This window comes from Varanus komodoensis, unplaced genomic scaffold (assembly GCF_004798865.1).
Source record: "Varanus komodoensis strain SLA01 unplaced genomic scaffold, ASM479886v1 scaffold100, whole genome shotgun sequence".
Lineage (NCBI taxonomy): Eukaryota > Metazoa > Chordata > Lepidosauria > Squamata > Varanidae > Varanus > Varanus komodoensis.
The window spans coordinates 1,416,670-1,434,338 of NW_025335270.1; the positions used below are offsets into that span (position 1 = coordinate 1,416,670).

A 17,669-nucleotide genomic window follows, 5' to 3' on the forward strand; every position below is an offset into this window, starting at 1 on the left:
TTTCCAGTCAAGAGCAGCAATTAACCTTTTTTTCTGTCTAATCTCTTTTAGCATCTGTGTGTTTCATTCTGGCTTTGTAAAAAACATGGTGGTTCTCAAAGCTCCCTGTTTATTATTTCAGGAAGTGCTGTGTGTGTGTGTGTGTGTGTGTGTGTGTGTGTGTTTTGGTTTTGTTCCATGCAATTAAATCATTGTTTGCAGGAAGAAATGAAGAAGTTGAATCACAGAGGCTGAATCTCCAGCAATGATCTCTGCCACATCTCCAGTCTCTGACCCAAAAATAGCATGTAGTTTCTGAAAGAGCAAATTCCAGCATGGATTTTCCTTTTAAAGGATGATCCCAGAGCTTTATACTGTGTTTCTATGGCAGGATACCCTATCCTGGCAGAGATAGGCTGCTGTAAGCAAGGAAGAGAGAGTGCAGAAGGCAACCTCTAGGATTTACTGATTTGACAGAGCAAGGCAGTCATATCAAGTAGCATATAGTGGCCATTTAGATCTGTAAACCTGCTGGAGGAAAGTATGTGTGCTCAGTGTAGTCTGCCTTGCACCCTTTAAGCTAGCTTGCTGCCCTCAGGTGAATGAAGAATACAGTCACTTTCACTAGTGTTGAAGTAAAATTCACCTACCAATCTATTAAGCTTTCGTAGGTGAAGAAGAGATTCCATCTTGTCCTTGGTTTCAGGGAGCAAAAGGTCTTATCTGGCCAGGGCGGCTTATTTTATATCGTATTTTTGTATTTTTAATTTAATGTTATATTTTGGATTGTTATATTTTGAATGTTTATATTTTGAATTTAATATTATAATCATTTTATTTATTGTTGTAAGCCATCCCGAGGCTTCGGCGAATGGGGCGGCATAAAAATGCTTAATCATGCTCCAGTTTGCCTTCCAGTACTAAAATAAAGGAGCTTGTTTTCTACCTCAGCGCTATCTGTATGCCTGTTGCTGGTTGCTTGAACCACTTTTCTAGTTCCCCTTTGTTGCAGATCCTGCTGCAGAGGAAGGGCATTCAGAGCCCTTCCACCAGCATGAGAAGGCCTGGGCCAGTGCTGCAATAATATAGAGGCTGTACTTAAGATGCTGATGATCAAAACCTCCAAAAGCTCTTTTGCAGGTCGTATGCAAGTCGGCTGGCAGCTCTGCAGGTCCTTTTGAAGTTCTCTCTTGGCAGCCTCTATCCACAAGTTCTACCTGTAACAAACACATCAATCTTTCTTTATGACCAGTTTGTTTCCTCCCTGCATCCCTCCCCTCCCCTCCCCTCCCCTTCCTAGGTAGCAAGAGTACATCTTGTATAAAAAAGGAAGAATCTGCATAGGCATGGCATTGGCGATTCCAGCTTTAGATAAATAGATTCATTATAACTGAAGCTTTTGTGGATTATGACTAGCTTCATCAGATGTGTCATTACCCTTAACTGATACACTACATCAGTAGGATTAGTTGTATTTTTTAGGACTTGAGTTGGATCAATATTTTCTTTGCCACTATAATTGTTAAAAAAACCCTGTAATATTCCTGGTTTTTCTGTCACCTGTAACTTTCTTTGTATATGGCCAGCTGAGCTTATTGGAGAAACATCATAAGCAAAACCTCATGCCTACATGATCATGGATATATGGCTGTGTTGGAAGAAAGAATGAAAGTGAAAAGCCCAATATAGCCCATTCAGTGAAAAGTTCCATTCACTATCTCTGTAAATTTAAAGTTGAGGATTCAACAAAAATGATGTTTTGGACACCACAGAGGCTGGTTGAGAAGCACTTGGCTGGATTTGCCAGATGTTAGTGATGTGATGTGATGTAATGTAATGTGGGCAATGCCTTGTTGTGCATATAACATAAACATGCCTCCTGGTGGTTTCTTTCTGGTTGGAAATTATTACTAGGAATGTGTGAGGAATCTGCTTTGGGGATGGGAATCCATCAGATTCCCTGGTTTTGACTCCCCAGATTCCAGTCTATTTGATGCAGCTGTGAATCCAAGCTACTTCCAAATGCACCCAGTGTTTATGAAGTGTCCATCAGGAATCAAGCCCTGTGTGAATACTGTACAGGCAGTATCTCTCTTCCATCTCACATGCAACAGCAATGTGGAAAAAGGCAGCTTGGCACTCCCCATGCAAATAAATCCCCATGTGAAGACTTCAAGCAATGTCCCTCTTCCATGCCATATGTAGCAGCCTTTGTGATGTGAAAGAAAGTTGCCAGTTGCACAAGTTTCATTCTGTAAGCACTGCAATTAATCCGCCCGCCCCCGAAAATTTAAGGATTATTCAGCATTAAAAAGCTTTCAGACTTACTGTCTTGAATCTTTTCAGAACAAAAGAGATGAACATCTTTTGAAAAAAAGAAATGTGCCCCAAGAAGAAAGTTTAGAAGATTCAGATGTTGATGCTGACTTCAAAGCAGTAAGTTTCTCAATTATAAGAAACCCCATACTATAACTAGAAACCTTTGACTTCTCCTGTTTGAACTTTATATTCACGTAAATGTATTGGACATTTATAGAAACTGAGTTTTGTTAAGAGGCAGCATTGTTGTTTACCTGTTCCTCATTTTGTCTAGAGTTGTTGATTTGCAATAATTGTAATGAAACATTTTTTTTTTTTGTTTGAAGCAAAATGTAACGCTAGAAGCTATACTGCAGGTAAGTTGCTAAACAATGTCTTATTCTTTCAATTGGGGTTCTTTAACGTTTGACTTTTTAACTTTGTGAAGTTTATGTGTCGCTGCAGAATGCTACAAGTGATAACCCTATTATCCAGCTAAGTGCTGTCCAAGCTGCAAGGTAAGCATCTATTTACATTTTATTGGAAAGTTAAAAATCAAAAGAATAGCTTTTCATTTTATTCACTAGTTTCATTTTAATTTTACAGAAAGCTATTATCAAGTGACAGAAATCCTCCTATTGATGACCTAATAAAATCTGGAATTTTACCAATATTGGTTAAATGTCTAGAGAGAGATGATAAGTAAGTAATGGTTCCTTTTTTCAGTACTTACTGTATAAACTAAAGACATCCTTCAAAATTTATTATGAACTGAACTAGTGTAGTTAAAATGTATTTTAAGCATGTTAATAATTATTTCATGCTCTTGTAATTTCAGCATTCTGTAAAATTGCCATTAAAAACTGCCTTTGTAGAATGCTTAGACAGGGAATATTAACCTAGGAGGAACAAAGCATCGGCCCTGCTCACAGCCGCTACTGTACTATTCTGAATAAAATTTTAAGAATTGAACATTTCTATCTTCAGAAAGAGTAAATATCTTGCCACTATCATCTTTGTTGGACTAGTGTCTTGCTGTTTTTGTTGTCAAAGACAATATACCAAGATCTTACTGGGTCCTTCATCATTCTCTCAATCTGTTTTAAAAAAGCTAATGCAACTTCTATCCGTTATGAAAAGCATTTTATCCAACTCATTTAACTTGCTGCATCTCCTGATAAAGTGGAGAGATGGCAGACTGACTTATAAGTTCTTAATCTATTTATTTTTATGAGAAGCATATACAACAAATTAGCCCAGGATGAAATCTTTACTAGCCTTCCATTCAGTACAGCATGAGTTGGTTGTACCTTCATTGATTTCAAAATATTCTTTTAGTACAGCAGGAATCTGACTTTTAAAAGACTTATTTATCCAGGAAACTTTAAAGTGCCACACACCAGCAGTCCTTGGGCTAGTTGTAAATTGCAAGTCCAAACAAACTGGGACATGTTCTGATATTGCCAACATTTCAATCTTATAATCTCCTGTTGGTATAACAAGAATGTGGATATCAAAAAGTAATCCAACTGGGAACAGTTAAGATGGATAGAAGATACAAATGTATAGCTTTTCTCATTTGATGCCATATTCTCCATGGGTCAGTCAGGCCAAATTCTGCCACTTGCCTATTAGGGGCTGATGCTTTCCTGTCCAGGAGGGAATCTAAGATCTCATTAACCCCTCTCTGCCCAGTCACATAATCATACTCAGTATCAAACCTTTTGCTAAAACATTCCTAGAACATGGTTGGAGAGACATTTTTTGGTCAGTACCCATTAACCAGAGCCATTACTTTTTCATTGTATTCAGCCAGAATCAAAAATCGACCATAAGAATCAATAATATTCTGTTGAACTGAAAATGAAGTCAGTTATGAATCAAGAGCACTAACCCTTTAAACCTATATCTGTTCATAGATTTCTCCCACCCAGTCTCTTGTCAGCTGATGGATCTGCAGCTATCAGATGGATTTCCTGTAAAAAGACATCATTTCCTTTAGTTTACAAATCATTTCCCCCTTTTTAATTGGATTCCACAGTCCCATGATATTCCAAGAAATCACTTTAAACAAGGAATTATTATGAATATTTATTTATTTATTTATTTATTTAGAACATTTGTATGCTGCCCAATTGTGCCACAGCACCTCTGGACGGCTCACAATCACAATATATTGTTTGTCATTGTATACAGACAGATTTTTTCTACTGAAGTATTTGTTTCAGAATGACTCAAGCTATAATTTATGGATATAATATATCATTGTACAACCTTAACTGAAAAAAGAAAACCTAGAATATAGAGGAAATAAGAACCTTATGCAACTAAAACTAAACCAAACTAAAAAACCCTCTTCAGCTCCCAGAAATCCAGCAGTGCAACACATCACACCCTGCCCCCATTCAATCATCACTAGATACTAGCCATCCCATTAATTAAACTTAGTGCTGACTAGCAAAGCAAAAAAGGATAGAGAGAGAGAGAGAGAGTAAGAGATAGAAGCAGGAAAAAGGATAAAAGAAAACCAAGTCAAAAAACAACAAAGAAGAAGATGGCAAAATGCCCAGAACTTTATCATCTCAAAGTATATAAACCATGTCTAAATGCCCAGAGCTTTCCAATCGATTTCTGGACAGTGACAAGTGAAATTAAATAGAGACTGTAGCAGTATTTGAGGATTACTTTCCAGGCAGAATAGGTAGCTCAAAGCCACATTAGAAAATTTCAACAGCTTCTGGGGATCAAATCTTCTTATCTTGAAATTCCACTGTAAATGTAGCTGAGAAACTGGTACAATAGATAAGATTAAGACCTTTTGACTTTCTTCAAGCTTTTCCAAACCCTTTTCTTTAGAATCTTGAATTTAGCCTGGAAGTGGTGCAGCTGATGCTAAACAGTCAGGGGATGTTGAAAGTACCAGACTGAAACTTCCAAGTTGCACAGGGAAGGCAGATTTATTTTTTTTTTCACCTAAATTCCTGTTCCTAAAGAGTTGAGTCTGCTGTGATAATACTATGTTTTTAATAGGTAATCCCAGATGCATTTTGGCTTTTTCCATGGGGGAATAACACCCACATGTACAGCTCTTAAACCCTATTCAAAATGTCAGTCATGATTTGTAATTACTTGAGTTACAAATGATATGGCTACAATTTTTTAAAATATTTGTGCTATAGATTTTCTTACAAAGTTGGTTTCAGTGAATCATAGAATTAGCTATTAAACAGTACCGTATTGATGCTATTTAATCTTTCCTGTTCTAACAGTAACTTCTAAGCCCTCTTTTCTTAGAATATACTTTAGATGCCATCATTGAATGACATGATGTCAGAGTAGTTTAAGAATTACACAGCTGGGTTAATTTTTTTATTGGGAAAATGTTTTTTTTTATTTTCACAGAGACCTAATTATTGAAAATATAAAATATTTATAGGAGTAGAAGGTGGAAAGATTAAGAAGAAGTTTCACCCCTCCTTTGTGTGATAGCCTTTCAAGTATTTAAAGAGTGCTATTGTAGTCTTTCTCAATCATCTCTTCTAAAGGCTAAGCATGGCCAGTTCTGTCAGACTCTTCTCATAGGTCTGTGAAAACCTTTCCCAGATTGTCTGCAGCTTTGTTAAACTGTGGTACACAGAAATGGATGCGGTACTCTAGATGAGACCTAACCATTGCTGAGTAGAGGGAAGCTACTACTTCCCATGATCTGGAAGCCATACTTTAATTATTGCAGCCCAATATAGCATTTGCCTTTTTTACAGTCACATCGCATTGTTGATCATACTCAGCATGTGATTTAAAATAATTCAGAAATCCTTTTTACTTGTAGTATAGTTGAGCCAAATATCCACGATCTTGCAACTGTGTATACTATTTTTTCCCCTAGGTGTAGGACTTGACATTATGTCCCTGTTAAATTTCATTGTTGTTTTCTGTCCAGCAATCCAGCCTGTCAAGATCTCTTCAAATTTTGTTTCTGTCTTCCAAGTATTAGCTATCCCACCAGGTTCATGTCAAATCATTAATAAAAAATCCTTGACAATTTTCTGTCAGTTTCAAACTACAATCCTGCCCCTTCACCTTAAATTTTGCCTGATGGATCATAGACCCTTTTTTAGCAGAAGGCAGAACCAAAGGAGGAATTGAGTTATTTCTGCCTTTTCATTGTCATCTCTTATCATTTTGCCATTCTTTTGGAATAGGTGAACTGCCATTTTTTCCTCTTTTATTATGTACATATCTGAATAAGGCTTTTTTGTTGCTTTTAGTATCCCTTGCTAACCTCAGCTCATTCTCAGCTGTAGAATTCCTGACAATTTTGTGTTACCTGCTTGTACTCTTTCTTTGTAGCCTTGACTTCCACTTCCAATACCTGTCCTTTTTTGTTTTCAGGTCATCTCTAAGCTTTTTGTGAAGCCACATTGGCTTTTTTTCCTGTCTTCTGCTTTTTTTTTCCTCATTGGAATTGTATGTAATTGTGCCTTTAGAGTTTCATTTCTTAACTATTCACACTTATTTTTGACGCTTTTTGTCATTGGAGTTGTTTGCCCCTGAATCTTACTTATCATTGTTGTGAGTTTATTAAAGTTGTCTTTCCTAAACTCCAGGGTACATGTTTGGCTACATTTGACTTTTGCTTCCTTTGGAATCAAGAACTCAAGAATGACATGGTCACTTTCTCTCCAAATTCCCATTTTTATAAAGTGCCATTTTTATACAGTGGTACTCAAGTATAGTCCTTTGCTCCACTTTCTGTTTGGTTCAGGTAACTGTTCACTGTGGTCCAAGTATATAAGAAACACTTTTTAATGTAGCCTTCTAATTTTCAGAATACTTGATTATCCTTAGGACATCTCTGAGGTAGGTCACTATATCTGAGGCAAAGAGTATGGCTTTTCAAATTTGTTAATGGCACGAATTTGAACTGGATTCCAAATTTCTTGCAACAGGGCCCACTTCCTCTCAGACAGATTTTTGTGAAACTTAATTTCCATATCTTACTGGATTTTGTAATCTCTAATGTTCTCCCACTTGTTCCGGTTGCCTGGATTGAGGATTCTCTATTTCTTTTTGCCTGTGTCTTAAATTGCTGTGTCTTTTGTAAATCAGGCTTTTGAGGGCTTGTGTGTGTTTTACCATTCTGTTTTCCTGTATGAAAAATCTAGAGAGAAAGAGGCAGCTATACAAACAACCTTCATTCCAGAGATTCTGTATGTATTGATATGATAGAAGTGTGTGGAACAGTTTTCATCTCATTTTTTCAAGAAACAATAATTAAATGTTGGATTAGGTTTTGGACTTATTTTTCAAAGAAGTTGTAGTGGCAGAATAAAGAATAAAAATAAGTAATGTAATTTTATTATAGAATACTGAATTAATGCTTCAGTGAACTTCTGTGCTGGCTTTTTTGTGATGCAAATATCACTGTTACTGTGGTGTTTTTTGTTCCTTAACAGTCCTTCCTTACAGTTTGAAGCTGCATGGGCTCTGACTAACATAGCATCAGGCACTTCTGTACAGACTCAAGCTGTTGTACAGTCCAGTAAGTTGTCTAAGAGATTTAATTTTAGGAGTCTCTGCTTATTTGTTTATAGTGTTATAGATATATGACTTTTTTACTTCATGCATTTCCTTTAAAAGAGAAAGGATTTAAAAAAATTTACTTATGTGTGGGATACTTGTTTTGTAAGCATGTTGTTTTCTCCAGGTGAGTAACAGAGAAAGTCTATTTACATGTGGGGAAATGTTAAACTGAGCTCTCTGGTGCATTTTTGTTGTTTTGGTTTGAAAATTGGGTGAAGAAACCAGTACTCCATGTCTGAGACATTATAAAGGACACCAACTATTGGAGATTCCTCCTAGTACTTGCCATCTATTCTTAGTATCCATGCACAGTATCTAATACAATCCTCAGTTGTTGCCTTTCTATGCTGAGTTGGACTGGAGCACAGTAAGAGCAGCTCTAGAAAGAAAATAGTTCAGGTTATAATGTGGGGAATCTTTCATTTTTCATTGGCATATGGATAAATGGGAGAATGTGGTGTGGTTTCTGAAAGCAACTGCTAGATCCCATATTTCGTCTGCTCACTCATTTGTGCAGGTAGTGCCAGTGAGAAGGAAGCTAAACAAGAGATTCTGTGGTTTAATGAGTCAGGAAGGTGGCATCCAGTAAGTTCTGAATGTGATTGCACTTCTCCAAGATTAGCAGGTTCACTGATTAGATGGAGTGTTTTTTCTAAGGCCATCTGTAGCACAAAGTGCTCTTTATTGACTGAGGCTAGTACCCCAGACCTTCTCACAGAGATAACCATTGTTTTCTACCATTTGGTAATGTCCAGACTGGATTATTGCAAAATGTTGTTCATAGGAGTTCTGATAGAATAATATCATGCAATTCTTAAACTGCTTAGCATGTATGTCCAAGTACAATTCAAATGTTATGCTTTTAAGGACCAAACAACTTGGAATGTGGATACCTTAACAGAGGCCATATTGCTCATCCAAATACCTGTGAAGTGAGATTAGCGTTGTAGGTTTTTCCCTGGCTATCCCTCCCTTTGAAATTAGGTTTATGGCAACTAGAGAGATGATATTTTTGATAGAGATGCACCCCCTCTAGGATACTCTAGGATACCTCTAGGATAGACAGTATCTAGGATACTAGGATACTCTAGGTGCCAGGTGGGCTAGGCTCACCTGGCACCAAATTTACTGTCAACGCTAGGTTTTTCCAGACTTTTTAATACCATGGGGAGTGGTTTTTAAACGTTTTTTCATTAATAATTTTGTCATTTTATTGGTTTTCCTATTAATACTGTCCGTAAGCCACCTTGAAATACAAGAATTAGATAGTATGTTCAAACTAAATAAAGGAATAACAAGGAAAAACTAGAACCTCAGCCCTTCCCTCCCCTCCCCTCCCCTCCCCTCCCCTCCCACCCACTGATGTTGTACCTCACCTTGTTTGACTATGTACTTTTTCCATCCTGGGAAGCAACTTGGTTCGGAGAGAAACAGGCCTAGCTCCACCCATAAAAGTAGTATCATAGCTAGATAGCCTTGTTACTGTAGGCACTATATAGATAGGAAACGAGGGCTAGAGTCAAGACATGCCTCACATATCAAAACAAAAGCTGCAGACTGGCAGTGGTTCGGAGTAGGAGTACTTTATCTGCTAATCCTCTAACCAAAAAGATGGGCTCCAAAGGATGGGATAGAGAGAAGCAATAATACTGCTCCCTTTCTTGCAGCATAGGTCTGGAAGAGGGAGGAAGTAGGTCATGAGTCTGAAAAAAGTTTTGGTGGTTTTGCTGGCAGCTTTCTTTTCCCTGGCTTTGGAAAGGTGACTCTGAATAATTTGAAACACTTTAATTCCCATTCCCAAAATTTGGTCTTGGTTTGTGGGGAAGGCAGTGAACTTTTGCATTGTCTTTCCTTCCCTTCTGTGTCAGGCAAGGAGAGAACATTGAGAAATGACTATTCAAAATATAAGGCCTTTAGCAAAAACTGCTCTTTTAAAAGTAAAGCTATTCGTGTTAGGAGGTGAATCTCCCTATTAGTGAATGAAACTTATATCTTATTTTACATTTCCATTTAACAGTATCTCTCCAAGATATTTCAGAAAGTCAATACCTCTTTTCCTACTTGCCCCCTCCCTGGAGAGTAATTGTGCAAGAACATATTTCTAATTAATTTTCAGTTAATATCAGCAGAATATCCTGAAATCTGTATTCACAAATGGTTATGATATCACATATGTTAAGAGCCGGTGTGCTGTAGTGGTTAGGATTGTGGGGCTGGGACTCAGGTAGTCTGCGTTCTAGTCTCTGTTCGGCTATGGAGCCAAATGAGTGACTTTGGGCCAGGCGCAGAGTCTCAGCCCAACTTACCTCTATGCTTTGTTGTGAGAAAAAGATTGGGAGCAGGAGGATGAGAATGATGTAAGGTGTTTTGAGTTCTTTAAAAAGAAAATGGCATGATATAAATCAAATAAATAAGTTCTGATTTGTAATAAAGTGCAACACTTTCTGTGGCTGACACATTTCATGCAAGTGAGTCCAGTGTACTACTGTTTCAGATGCAGTCCCTCTCTTCTTACGACTGCTACATTCACCACATCAAAATGTTTGTGAACAAGCTGTTTGGGCTCTTGGGAATATTATTGGTAAGTGTTAATTATATTTTCTCTATATACAGACACACACACACAAGGCACTGAAGGCTATAAAATCTAATATACATTGCATTATCCCATAAGACTATGTTTCCTTCAACTTCTCTAATTGATGCAATACAGTTAAATAAGAAAATATTTTGATTATATAATGAATCATATTCCTCAAATTCTCACTCATTTTTAAGAGTTAAATGGTTACTAATGGGGAAACATAGAACATCAAAGTCCAGACATAAATCACTGCATACATTTCAAGATTTCTCCATTATGAATGTAATTTTGTAAAAATTTCATTTCTGTAGGTGATGGTCCTCAGTGTAGAGATTATGTCATATCACTGGGAGTTGTCAAACCTCTTCTATCCTTCATCAATCCCTCCATTCCCATCACTTTCCTTCGGAACGTCACATGGGTTATTGTAAATCTCTGCAGGAATAAGGATCCTCCACCACCTATGGAGACAGTTCAGGAGGTAAATAAATAATTTCAACTAAGTATGGTGGCATTGTAGTCTGGTTAAAGAATAACAGAATATGGTAATAAATACCATCAGGGAAGTTATAGGCTATGAATTACAATTAACTTAAACAACTATACTTCTCTGTAATAGTAAAGATCAGTTCTTTAGAGATTTAGTTATGATGGTTAGTTTTATGTTAATATATGCAAGGATGCTCCCAATAAAAACTTGGTGATCTACATTTGGACTACCATAGTGATGAATAAAATAACGAATTATCAGTTGCTGTGGGAGGGAAGAATGAATTAGAAATTGAAGTCTTCAAAAATAGCTAGATGCCATTGATCAATTAGTGGAATAGATTCTGGCCAGGTGATCTAGCAAGAATAGATATGTTATATGTATATTAAGGTGAAATATTGCATTATTTTGAATTACTGTACTGTACTGGAAAACAAAAGAAAAATGCATATACAAAAGGTGGGGAAGAATTTCAACCAAGTACTAGTAAACCTCAGCTTCACTGCAAGTCAGTTTTCCCATAATGGCATATGTACTTTCATTTTTTAAATGGATATCTATTTGTGCCTCATTTCAGTTGCTAGTTATAAATTAGAAACACATCTGAAGAATTTATCTATCTTATCTGAGTGTAGAGTCAACATCTAATTATACCGGCTAAGATAACATGGGATAACATGGCATGTGTAGTCAGGACAGTTTGCAAAATTTTGAAGCTATTTATGGGTAATTTGTTTGCTTGAGAGGGTTTAAAAATGCTTTGACATGTTGAATCCAAATCTGTACCTAACAATCCATTTTAGCTTTTACCTTAAAACCAATGGTGACATCTAAGATAGCTGATGCTAACTCCTTAACAGCATCATTTGTTTTTGCAGCCTTTTTGTGTCAACCAGTTTTGCTGATATTTTGAGGGAATGTTAATGTTAGGCCTAAAATTTATCCCAAAGTTGAAAAATTACAAAATTAAACCCAATTAAATTTTATTTCATCAACAGTGAAAAATCTGTTTATGTGTATATATGTGTCTCTCATAAAGCAATCAATGACACATTGGTATCTAAGAGCACAATCCTGACTAGCTGGGGCATAATGGGAGCTGCAGGATTTTTTCTGTCTAAACATGTTCAGGATTGCATCCTTAGCCAGGCTTCTAGTGATAGCATGATGCTGAAAAAATAAAAATTCAAGCTGGTTTCCAAAATCACTACTGAAAGATTTGTAATCACTTTGTACTCAACAATGAAAAGAGTGGAACTACAAAACAGCACCTGATATTATTTTAGATAACGATTGCAACCAATTTATTTAGTCTTCTTCAACCAAAGAAATTGACTTAGAAGTATGGGCATATACAATTCATTCCCTATCTACTGCCCCTGATATTAGCTCCTTGTTTACAGCTGAGAAGTCAGAGTTCTGTAGCCAGATTGACTGGAGCTTGAAGGACAGAAATCCTCCTTCGTGAAGGTGTGTTGCCTGTGCATTTGGAAATTATGGGCAGTATCTAGCGGTAGCATTTGACAAGCTCTGTTAGCACTGGTGAAGTTCTGCCAGAATTTTTATTGCACAAGCACATTGTCCAGGCATGATGCACAACTGGATGTGCAACCATCTTGTACAAATGTAACTTTAGATGGATTCTCCTGCACATAGTTTGGAACATGATTTCAGCTACCACAATGCCATTTGTGCTAACAGAATGAAATGATCAGGTACTGCGTAAGGTTGTATTACTCTTGCAAGCCAAACATTTTTCTCTCAGAATTTTCAGCTACATGGTCATTGACAATAAATTGCACATCCCATCTTTCAGTGCTGAATCATTGCCATCATCCTGTCATTCCGTGTTACTTCAGTGTTCTTTACCACAACAAATGATAACGCCTGAACATTCTATTCATAATAATGTCAAGTTTGTCAGTTCATCAGATCTTACACAGAGAGTCTGTGTCATGAGAGCTATAAGCCAGTTTTATAATGTCTGTATAAGAAATGTCTGAGATAGAGCATTTTAAAGATCATCCCTTAAAGTCCAAATTTTATTAGTTTATTAGTTTACATTATTTTTTGCACACCAATTATATACCTTGAGCTTTTTCTTTTTGACAGTTTAGAATGTCTCAAACATACAGGAAAAGAAACAACTCTTTACCTTCTGCGAAACCCATAGAATTAGATTATTATGCCTGTACTATATTATCAATAGGAATGGCCTTGTCCAACATTTTTGGTATAAAGGTGGAGTTTACATTAAATTAATAATAATATAACATAGCAATATAAAAATTGATAGAAAAACCGCTGGAAGTCATTCATACTTCTAAAGTACTATCAATAGTCTGAGATGCCTGATCCTGCCTGATCCTGGAAGCTAAGTAGGGTTCGGCTGGGTTGAAATCTGGATGGATGACTTGAGTCCTGCATTGAGCAGGCGGTTGAACTTGATGACCTGCTAGGTCCCTTCCTACTGTAAGATTCTATTATTCTGTTATTGTAACTGCTCTTTCTGTTAGCTCATAGTGAGGTACTTTTTCTTCTTTCTATCCTATATCTTTCATTCCCATCTAACTGCCTCTCTGGTATTTCTGCTTAGATTCTTTCATTGTGTTTATCTTCCCGTCTTTCTTTCCAAGCACTCCTTTTTTCATTCACTCTCCTTATCCATTGATAATGTTGTAATTTTGTTGATCAGGCATAAGACATTTATTTTCTCTTTCATTCTTCTCTCCATTCCTCTTTTCCTGCTTTCTCAGTTCAGTCCCTTTCAAATTTTTGTTGCTTCTGCCTTTTAGAACAATTGTATTACCCTTCATTGAAGATTCTTATTCATTGCTCTATTCATCTCTCATCTTAACTGTGGCATTCTTTCCTCTAATGATGAGCTAGCTCACATCCATGCAGCCTTAGCAGGCAAAATTATTCACCACTCTCATTGTTCAGATTGTTGACCAAATGGTCTGTGTCTGTAAATTGTGAGTATGCCCAAAATACAAAACAGGGGAAGGGTTTTTTAAAAGGATTTATTCTTGAGAATAACTGACTACCAAAGAATTGTTCTAGATGGTGCACTTGAGCAGTCTTCAGTTGGCCCTTTTAAGCATTGATCTTTAAAGGATTACACAAAACAAAGCAAATACTTTCCCATAGGTTACAGAAGTAAAAAGTTCTCACACCTCTTGTCTGTCAACTCTTATTATGACACATCCTTACCTGTGATTTCTATTCATCCGTTCCTCCATCTTCAACTATCCAATGGTCTCCCACTCCCTGAAATGACTTTCTGTTATCTCTAGCTACACTTTGTGCCTGGAAACTTTCCTTAGAGTGCCTCAATAAGCAACTACATTTCTTACTTCATTTAAAATCTTCTTCAAATTTCACATTTTCTGAGAGGCCTTTGGATCACCCCCCTCATCCCTATACTGTATTGTAACTAAAACAAAGTAGATGGAATTAAAGTACTGTAATAACAGTACTTTGGTTACCCATACCTCCATCTTCCTCTGTTGTTCCTCTCTGTCTATTTTAAATTGGGTTGGAGCAGATTAGGGCCTGTCATAGATGGTGCTAAAAACATAATACATAACACAACATAAATGATGTAGTGATTTTTGACAACCTTTTTGGATTTCCATTACCTCAGCATCACAGTGCTACAGAAGCCTGCGGTGTACACTAAACAGCAAAAATAGTTGTTTACATAATGTATTTTGTATACATTTTGTTTTGTTGCCTGACATAAATTTCATTTGACTACCATTTGAAATGTTTTAATGTGAGTTTCTAAAAAGCTTTGAAACAAGTGTTAGGTTTAATGTTAGTTTGGTTTCTGCAGGTTAAAAAAAGTCACTCAAGTAAACAATTTCCATTTATATAGCCTCAAAATGTGGGAAAACTCCCTGATTAGTTAATCATCATATAGATAAAAAAGCATAACAAAAATTGTTGATCAGTTTAAACAAAAGATTGCTACAGATGTAAACTAAAAGCACAAGCATTTTAAAATACATGGCAGTTCACTTATAATTGTACATACATGTAGGAGCAGATAGGATTCTAGACAAGTGCAACAGTATTTAAGCTGAGAGCTAAATCAGATGTGACATAGCAGCTGTCTCTCACTTTTCTTTTTGCAGTGACAGGGAGTGTCCATGTGCATTTATTTATTTATTGCCTGGGCTATTCTTATAAAAAAAAAGTTGCCCTCCTCAAGGGTGTTTTTCTTCTCAAAGGAAGAAAATAGGAGGGCTCCATGAGCAGGATCCTGCTCTGCCTAAATGCAAGTGGGACCAACTGTTGCTGCAGTGGAGAGCTATCAGTTGAAAAGGTTGACAAAAACAAGTGGAAACACTCTCCTATCAGAAATAAGGCAAGTTAGTAGAGCTTGTAAAAGAAAGCTCCACTGACCTGTCCTCATCCAAAAATAAATGTTTCTGGTTTTTTCCCCCAACTGTTGCCATTTGAACTGCTAGCTTTCTGTTGCAGTGGGTCCTGCTTACACAGCAGCTGTATTTGATAATGCTACATATCTTTTCTAATAATGTGGCTGAGAAAGCAGCTGGAGTTAGTGGCAGTGGTGATGATTTTTAAAAAATTAATCCATTAGAAAGGGTCAAACATCCTTGCTACCATTTCAGCTATATTTACAGCTTCTTGTAGCTGCATTTCCATTAAAAAGCACCACCACCACCACACTGTTGGAAAATTAGAATGTTTTACTAATTTTGTTCATAGACTAGTTTGATATAAGGATTAGTTTATGGCAATGCAAACATGGTTTTTCTGCAGAATTGTACCTTATGAGCACAGAGAACCTAACAGAGCATGAAAGTGCTTTATTTTATTATTGAATATCTTTGTTTCTGCATGGCCATATTCTCATCATGGTTTATAATATGAAGCTGAACACTACAGACAGAAAAGTGAAACATATGGCTAGTGGGCAGATAAGTTTTGCATGAGTAGCTGGTTTTTGCCATTTGCAAGCTTGTTGATTGATGTGAATTTTCAAAATGATAGGACTGAAGGAATACTATTTTAAAGTGAGCTTGTCTCCCCATCCCCCACCTCTTATGAGTTCCTTGTAAGATAAAATTGCTGTGCACTCATGGGTCAATATATTTGATGTCAAATATGAACACACTGTGTACAGTGTAGGGTGTCTACTGCTTGAGAACACTGCAAGTACCATAAGTAAATTAATCTGATAGTATTTTAGTTTTGCTTGAATGTATTTTTATTTTGCTTTCCCTAAAGAGTAATGGACAATTGTAATATATTTTCTTCACCAGATTTTACCAGCCTTGTGTGTTCTTATATACCATACAGATATAAATGTAAGTATAATGCTGAATATCAATTTTCCTCCTTTTTATATTTGAAGAACTTTACTTATGTGCTTCCTGAACTGTTTTATAAATATAGTTTCTGTTCCTAGAAAAAACATCATGATTTAGCTTGTTTCTTGTGAGAAAAAATGATAAAAGTAGGAGTTGTCTTTGCTATTTAATCATATCTTTATAACATTAAACTTTTTTCAATTAAATTTATATTAGATTTTGTTATATCCATTTCATCTGTGTTTATGAGTTGTCCGATATCATTCATTCTGTTGTCTGCTCATTGAAGGAACTAGATTATTTTGTTAGGGACGTATGGGAATTTTATTATATTGGCACAGGTGAAAATTTGCACCCTCACCCCCCTAGAAGTAAAACATCAATTTGCAAATCCATCAAATCCACTTGTCCTGGAAAAAGCCAGTCTGAGACCTTAGTGGGTAAAATTCATGATTCATCTTTCACTGAGAGGAGAAGTAAGAAATATGGCTTGAACTTAAAAGAAGAGAAACCATAGAACAGAAGGAAAAAATAAGAGGAACAAGCCAGGCCAGATGTAGTGCAGTTAATAATTCTTGTAGGCAACTCTGAAAGTCATTTCCTTGAAAAGTAAGATGTAGTTGCTTTAAAATAAATAAATACATTGGAATGTTGCATCTGAAGATTCCAGGAATCCAAGCACTGCCTGGAAGCCATCGGATTGCTCCCTAAGTGTGTTCTTAGGACCCATTTGCCATTCTTAGGGACTCATAGGCAAATGAGATTTACATTGCTGCTTTCTCTTAAAAAGTTTTGCACTACTTTTGTTTCACTGTATGCTTCACTGTATGTTTCCAAATTGGAAATGCATTTTGTGCTCTCCCATCTTCCTCTAGCTGGAGCTCTCTTTAACTTTCCTTAAAGAGTATGAAGGAAATGTACAAATATTGCTAGAGGGTGATTTAAAGAATATACTAAATGATATTTCAGAGCATAAATTACAAGTTCTCATGTAGGGATATTACTTAATTCCATTCATATGTTAACTGTAGTCTTACACTGACAAATGAAATGCTCCTCTTCTTTAGATTCTTGTGGACACTGTTTGGGCTTTGTCATACTTGACAGATGGTGGCAATGAACAAATACAAATGGTGATAGATTCGGGTGTTGTACCTTTTTTAGTTCCTCTTCTGAGCCACCAAGAAGTCAAAGTTCAGGTAAGTGTTTTATTGTATGACAGTGTAATATAACTGAAGTTATCACTGGCATATTTCTGAAACTCAGTCAATTTTATAGTTGTATATAGATTCATATGGCAAATCTACTTGATTTCAGGCATATGTATTACCCAAATGTTGAGCAGTGGTTTTTAATTACGAATAACTTAGCTATGTCTTCTTTACTGCAAGGC

General features: G+C 36.4%; 1 protein-coding gene across 1 annotated transcript in view; it reads left to right on the forward strand.

Annotated features, from left to right (window-relative positions):
- KPNA3 (karyopherin subunit alpha 3) overlaps nt 1-17,669 on the forward strand; it is a 77,502-nt gene that overhangs the window by 13,831 nt on the left and 46,002 nt on the right. The window contains exons 3-11 of the mRNA XM_044419252.1: nt 2,326-2,415; nt 2,625-2,654; nt 2,743-2,795; nt 2,884-2,979; nt 7,734-7,819; nt 10,355-10,441; nt 10,756-10,925; nt 16,229-16,273; nt 17,344-17,475. Of these exons, the coding sequence (XP_044275187.1) occupies nt 2,326-2,415; nt 2,625-2,654; nt 2,743-2,795; nt 2,884-2,979; nt 7,734-7,819; nt 10,355-10,441; nt 10,756-10,925; nt 16,229-16,273; nt 17,344-17,475 (789 nt within the window). The remainder of the gene's footprint in view (nt 1-2,325; nt 2,416-2,624; nt 2,655-2,742; nt 2,796-2,883; nt 2,980-7,733; nt 7,820-10,354; nt 10,442-10,755; nt 10,926-16,228; nt 16,274-17,343; nt 17,476-17,669) is intronic.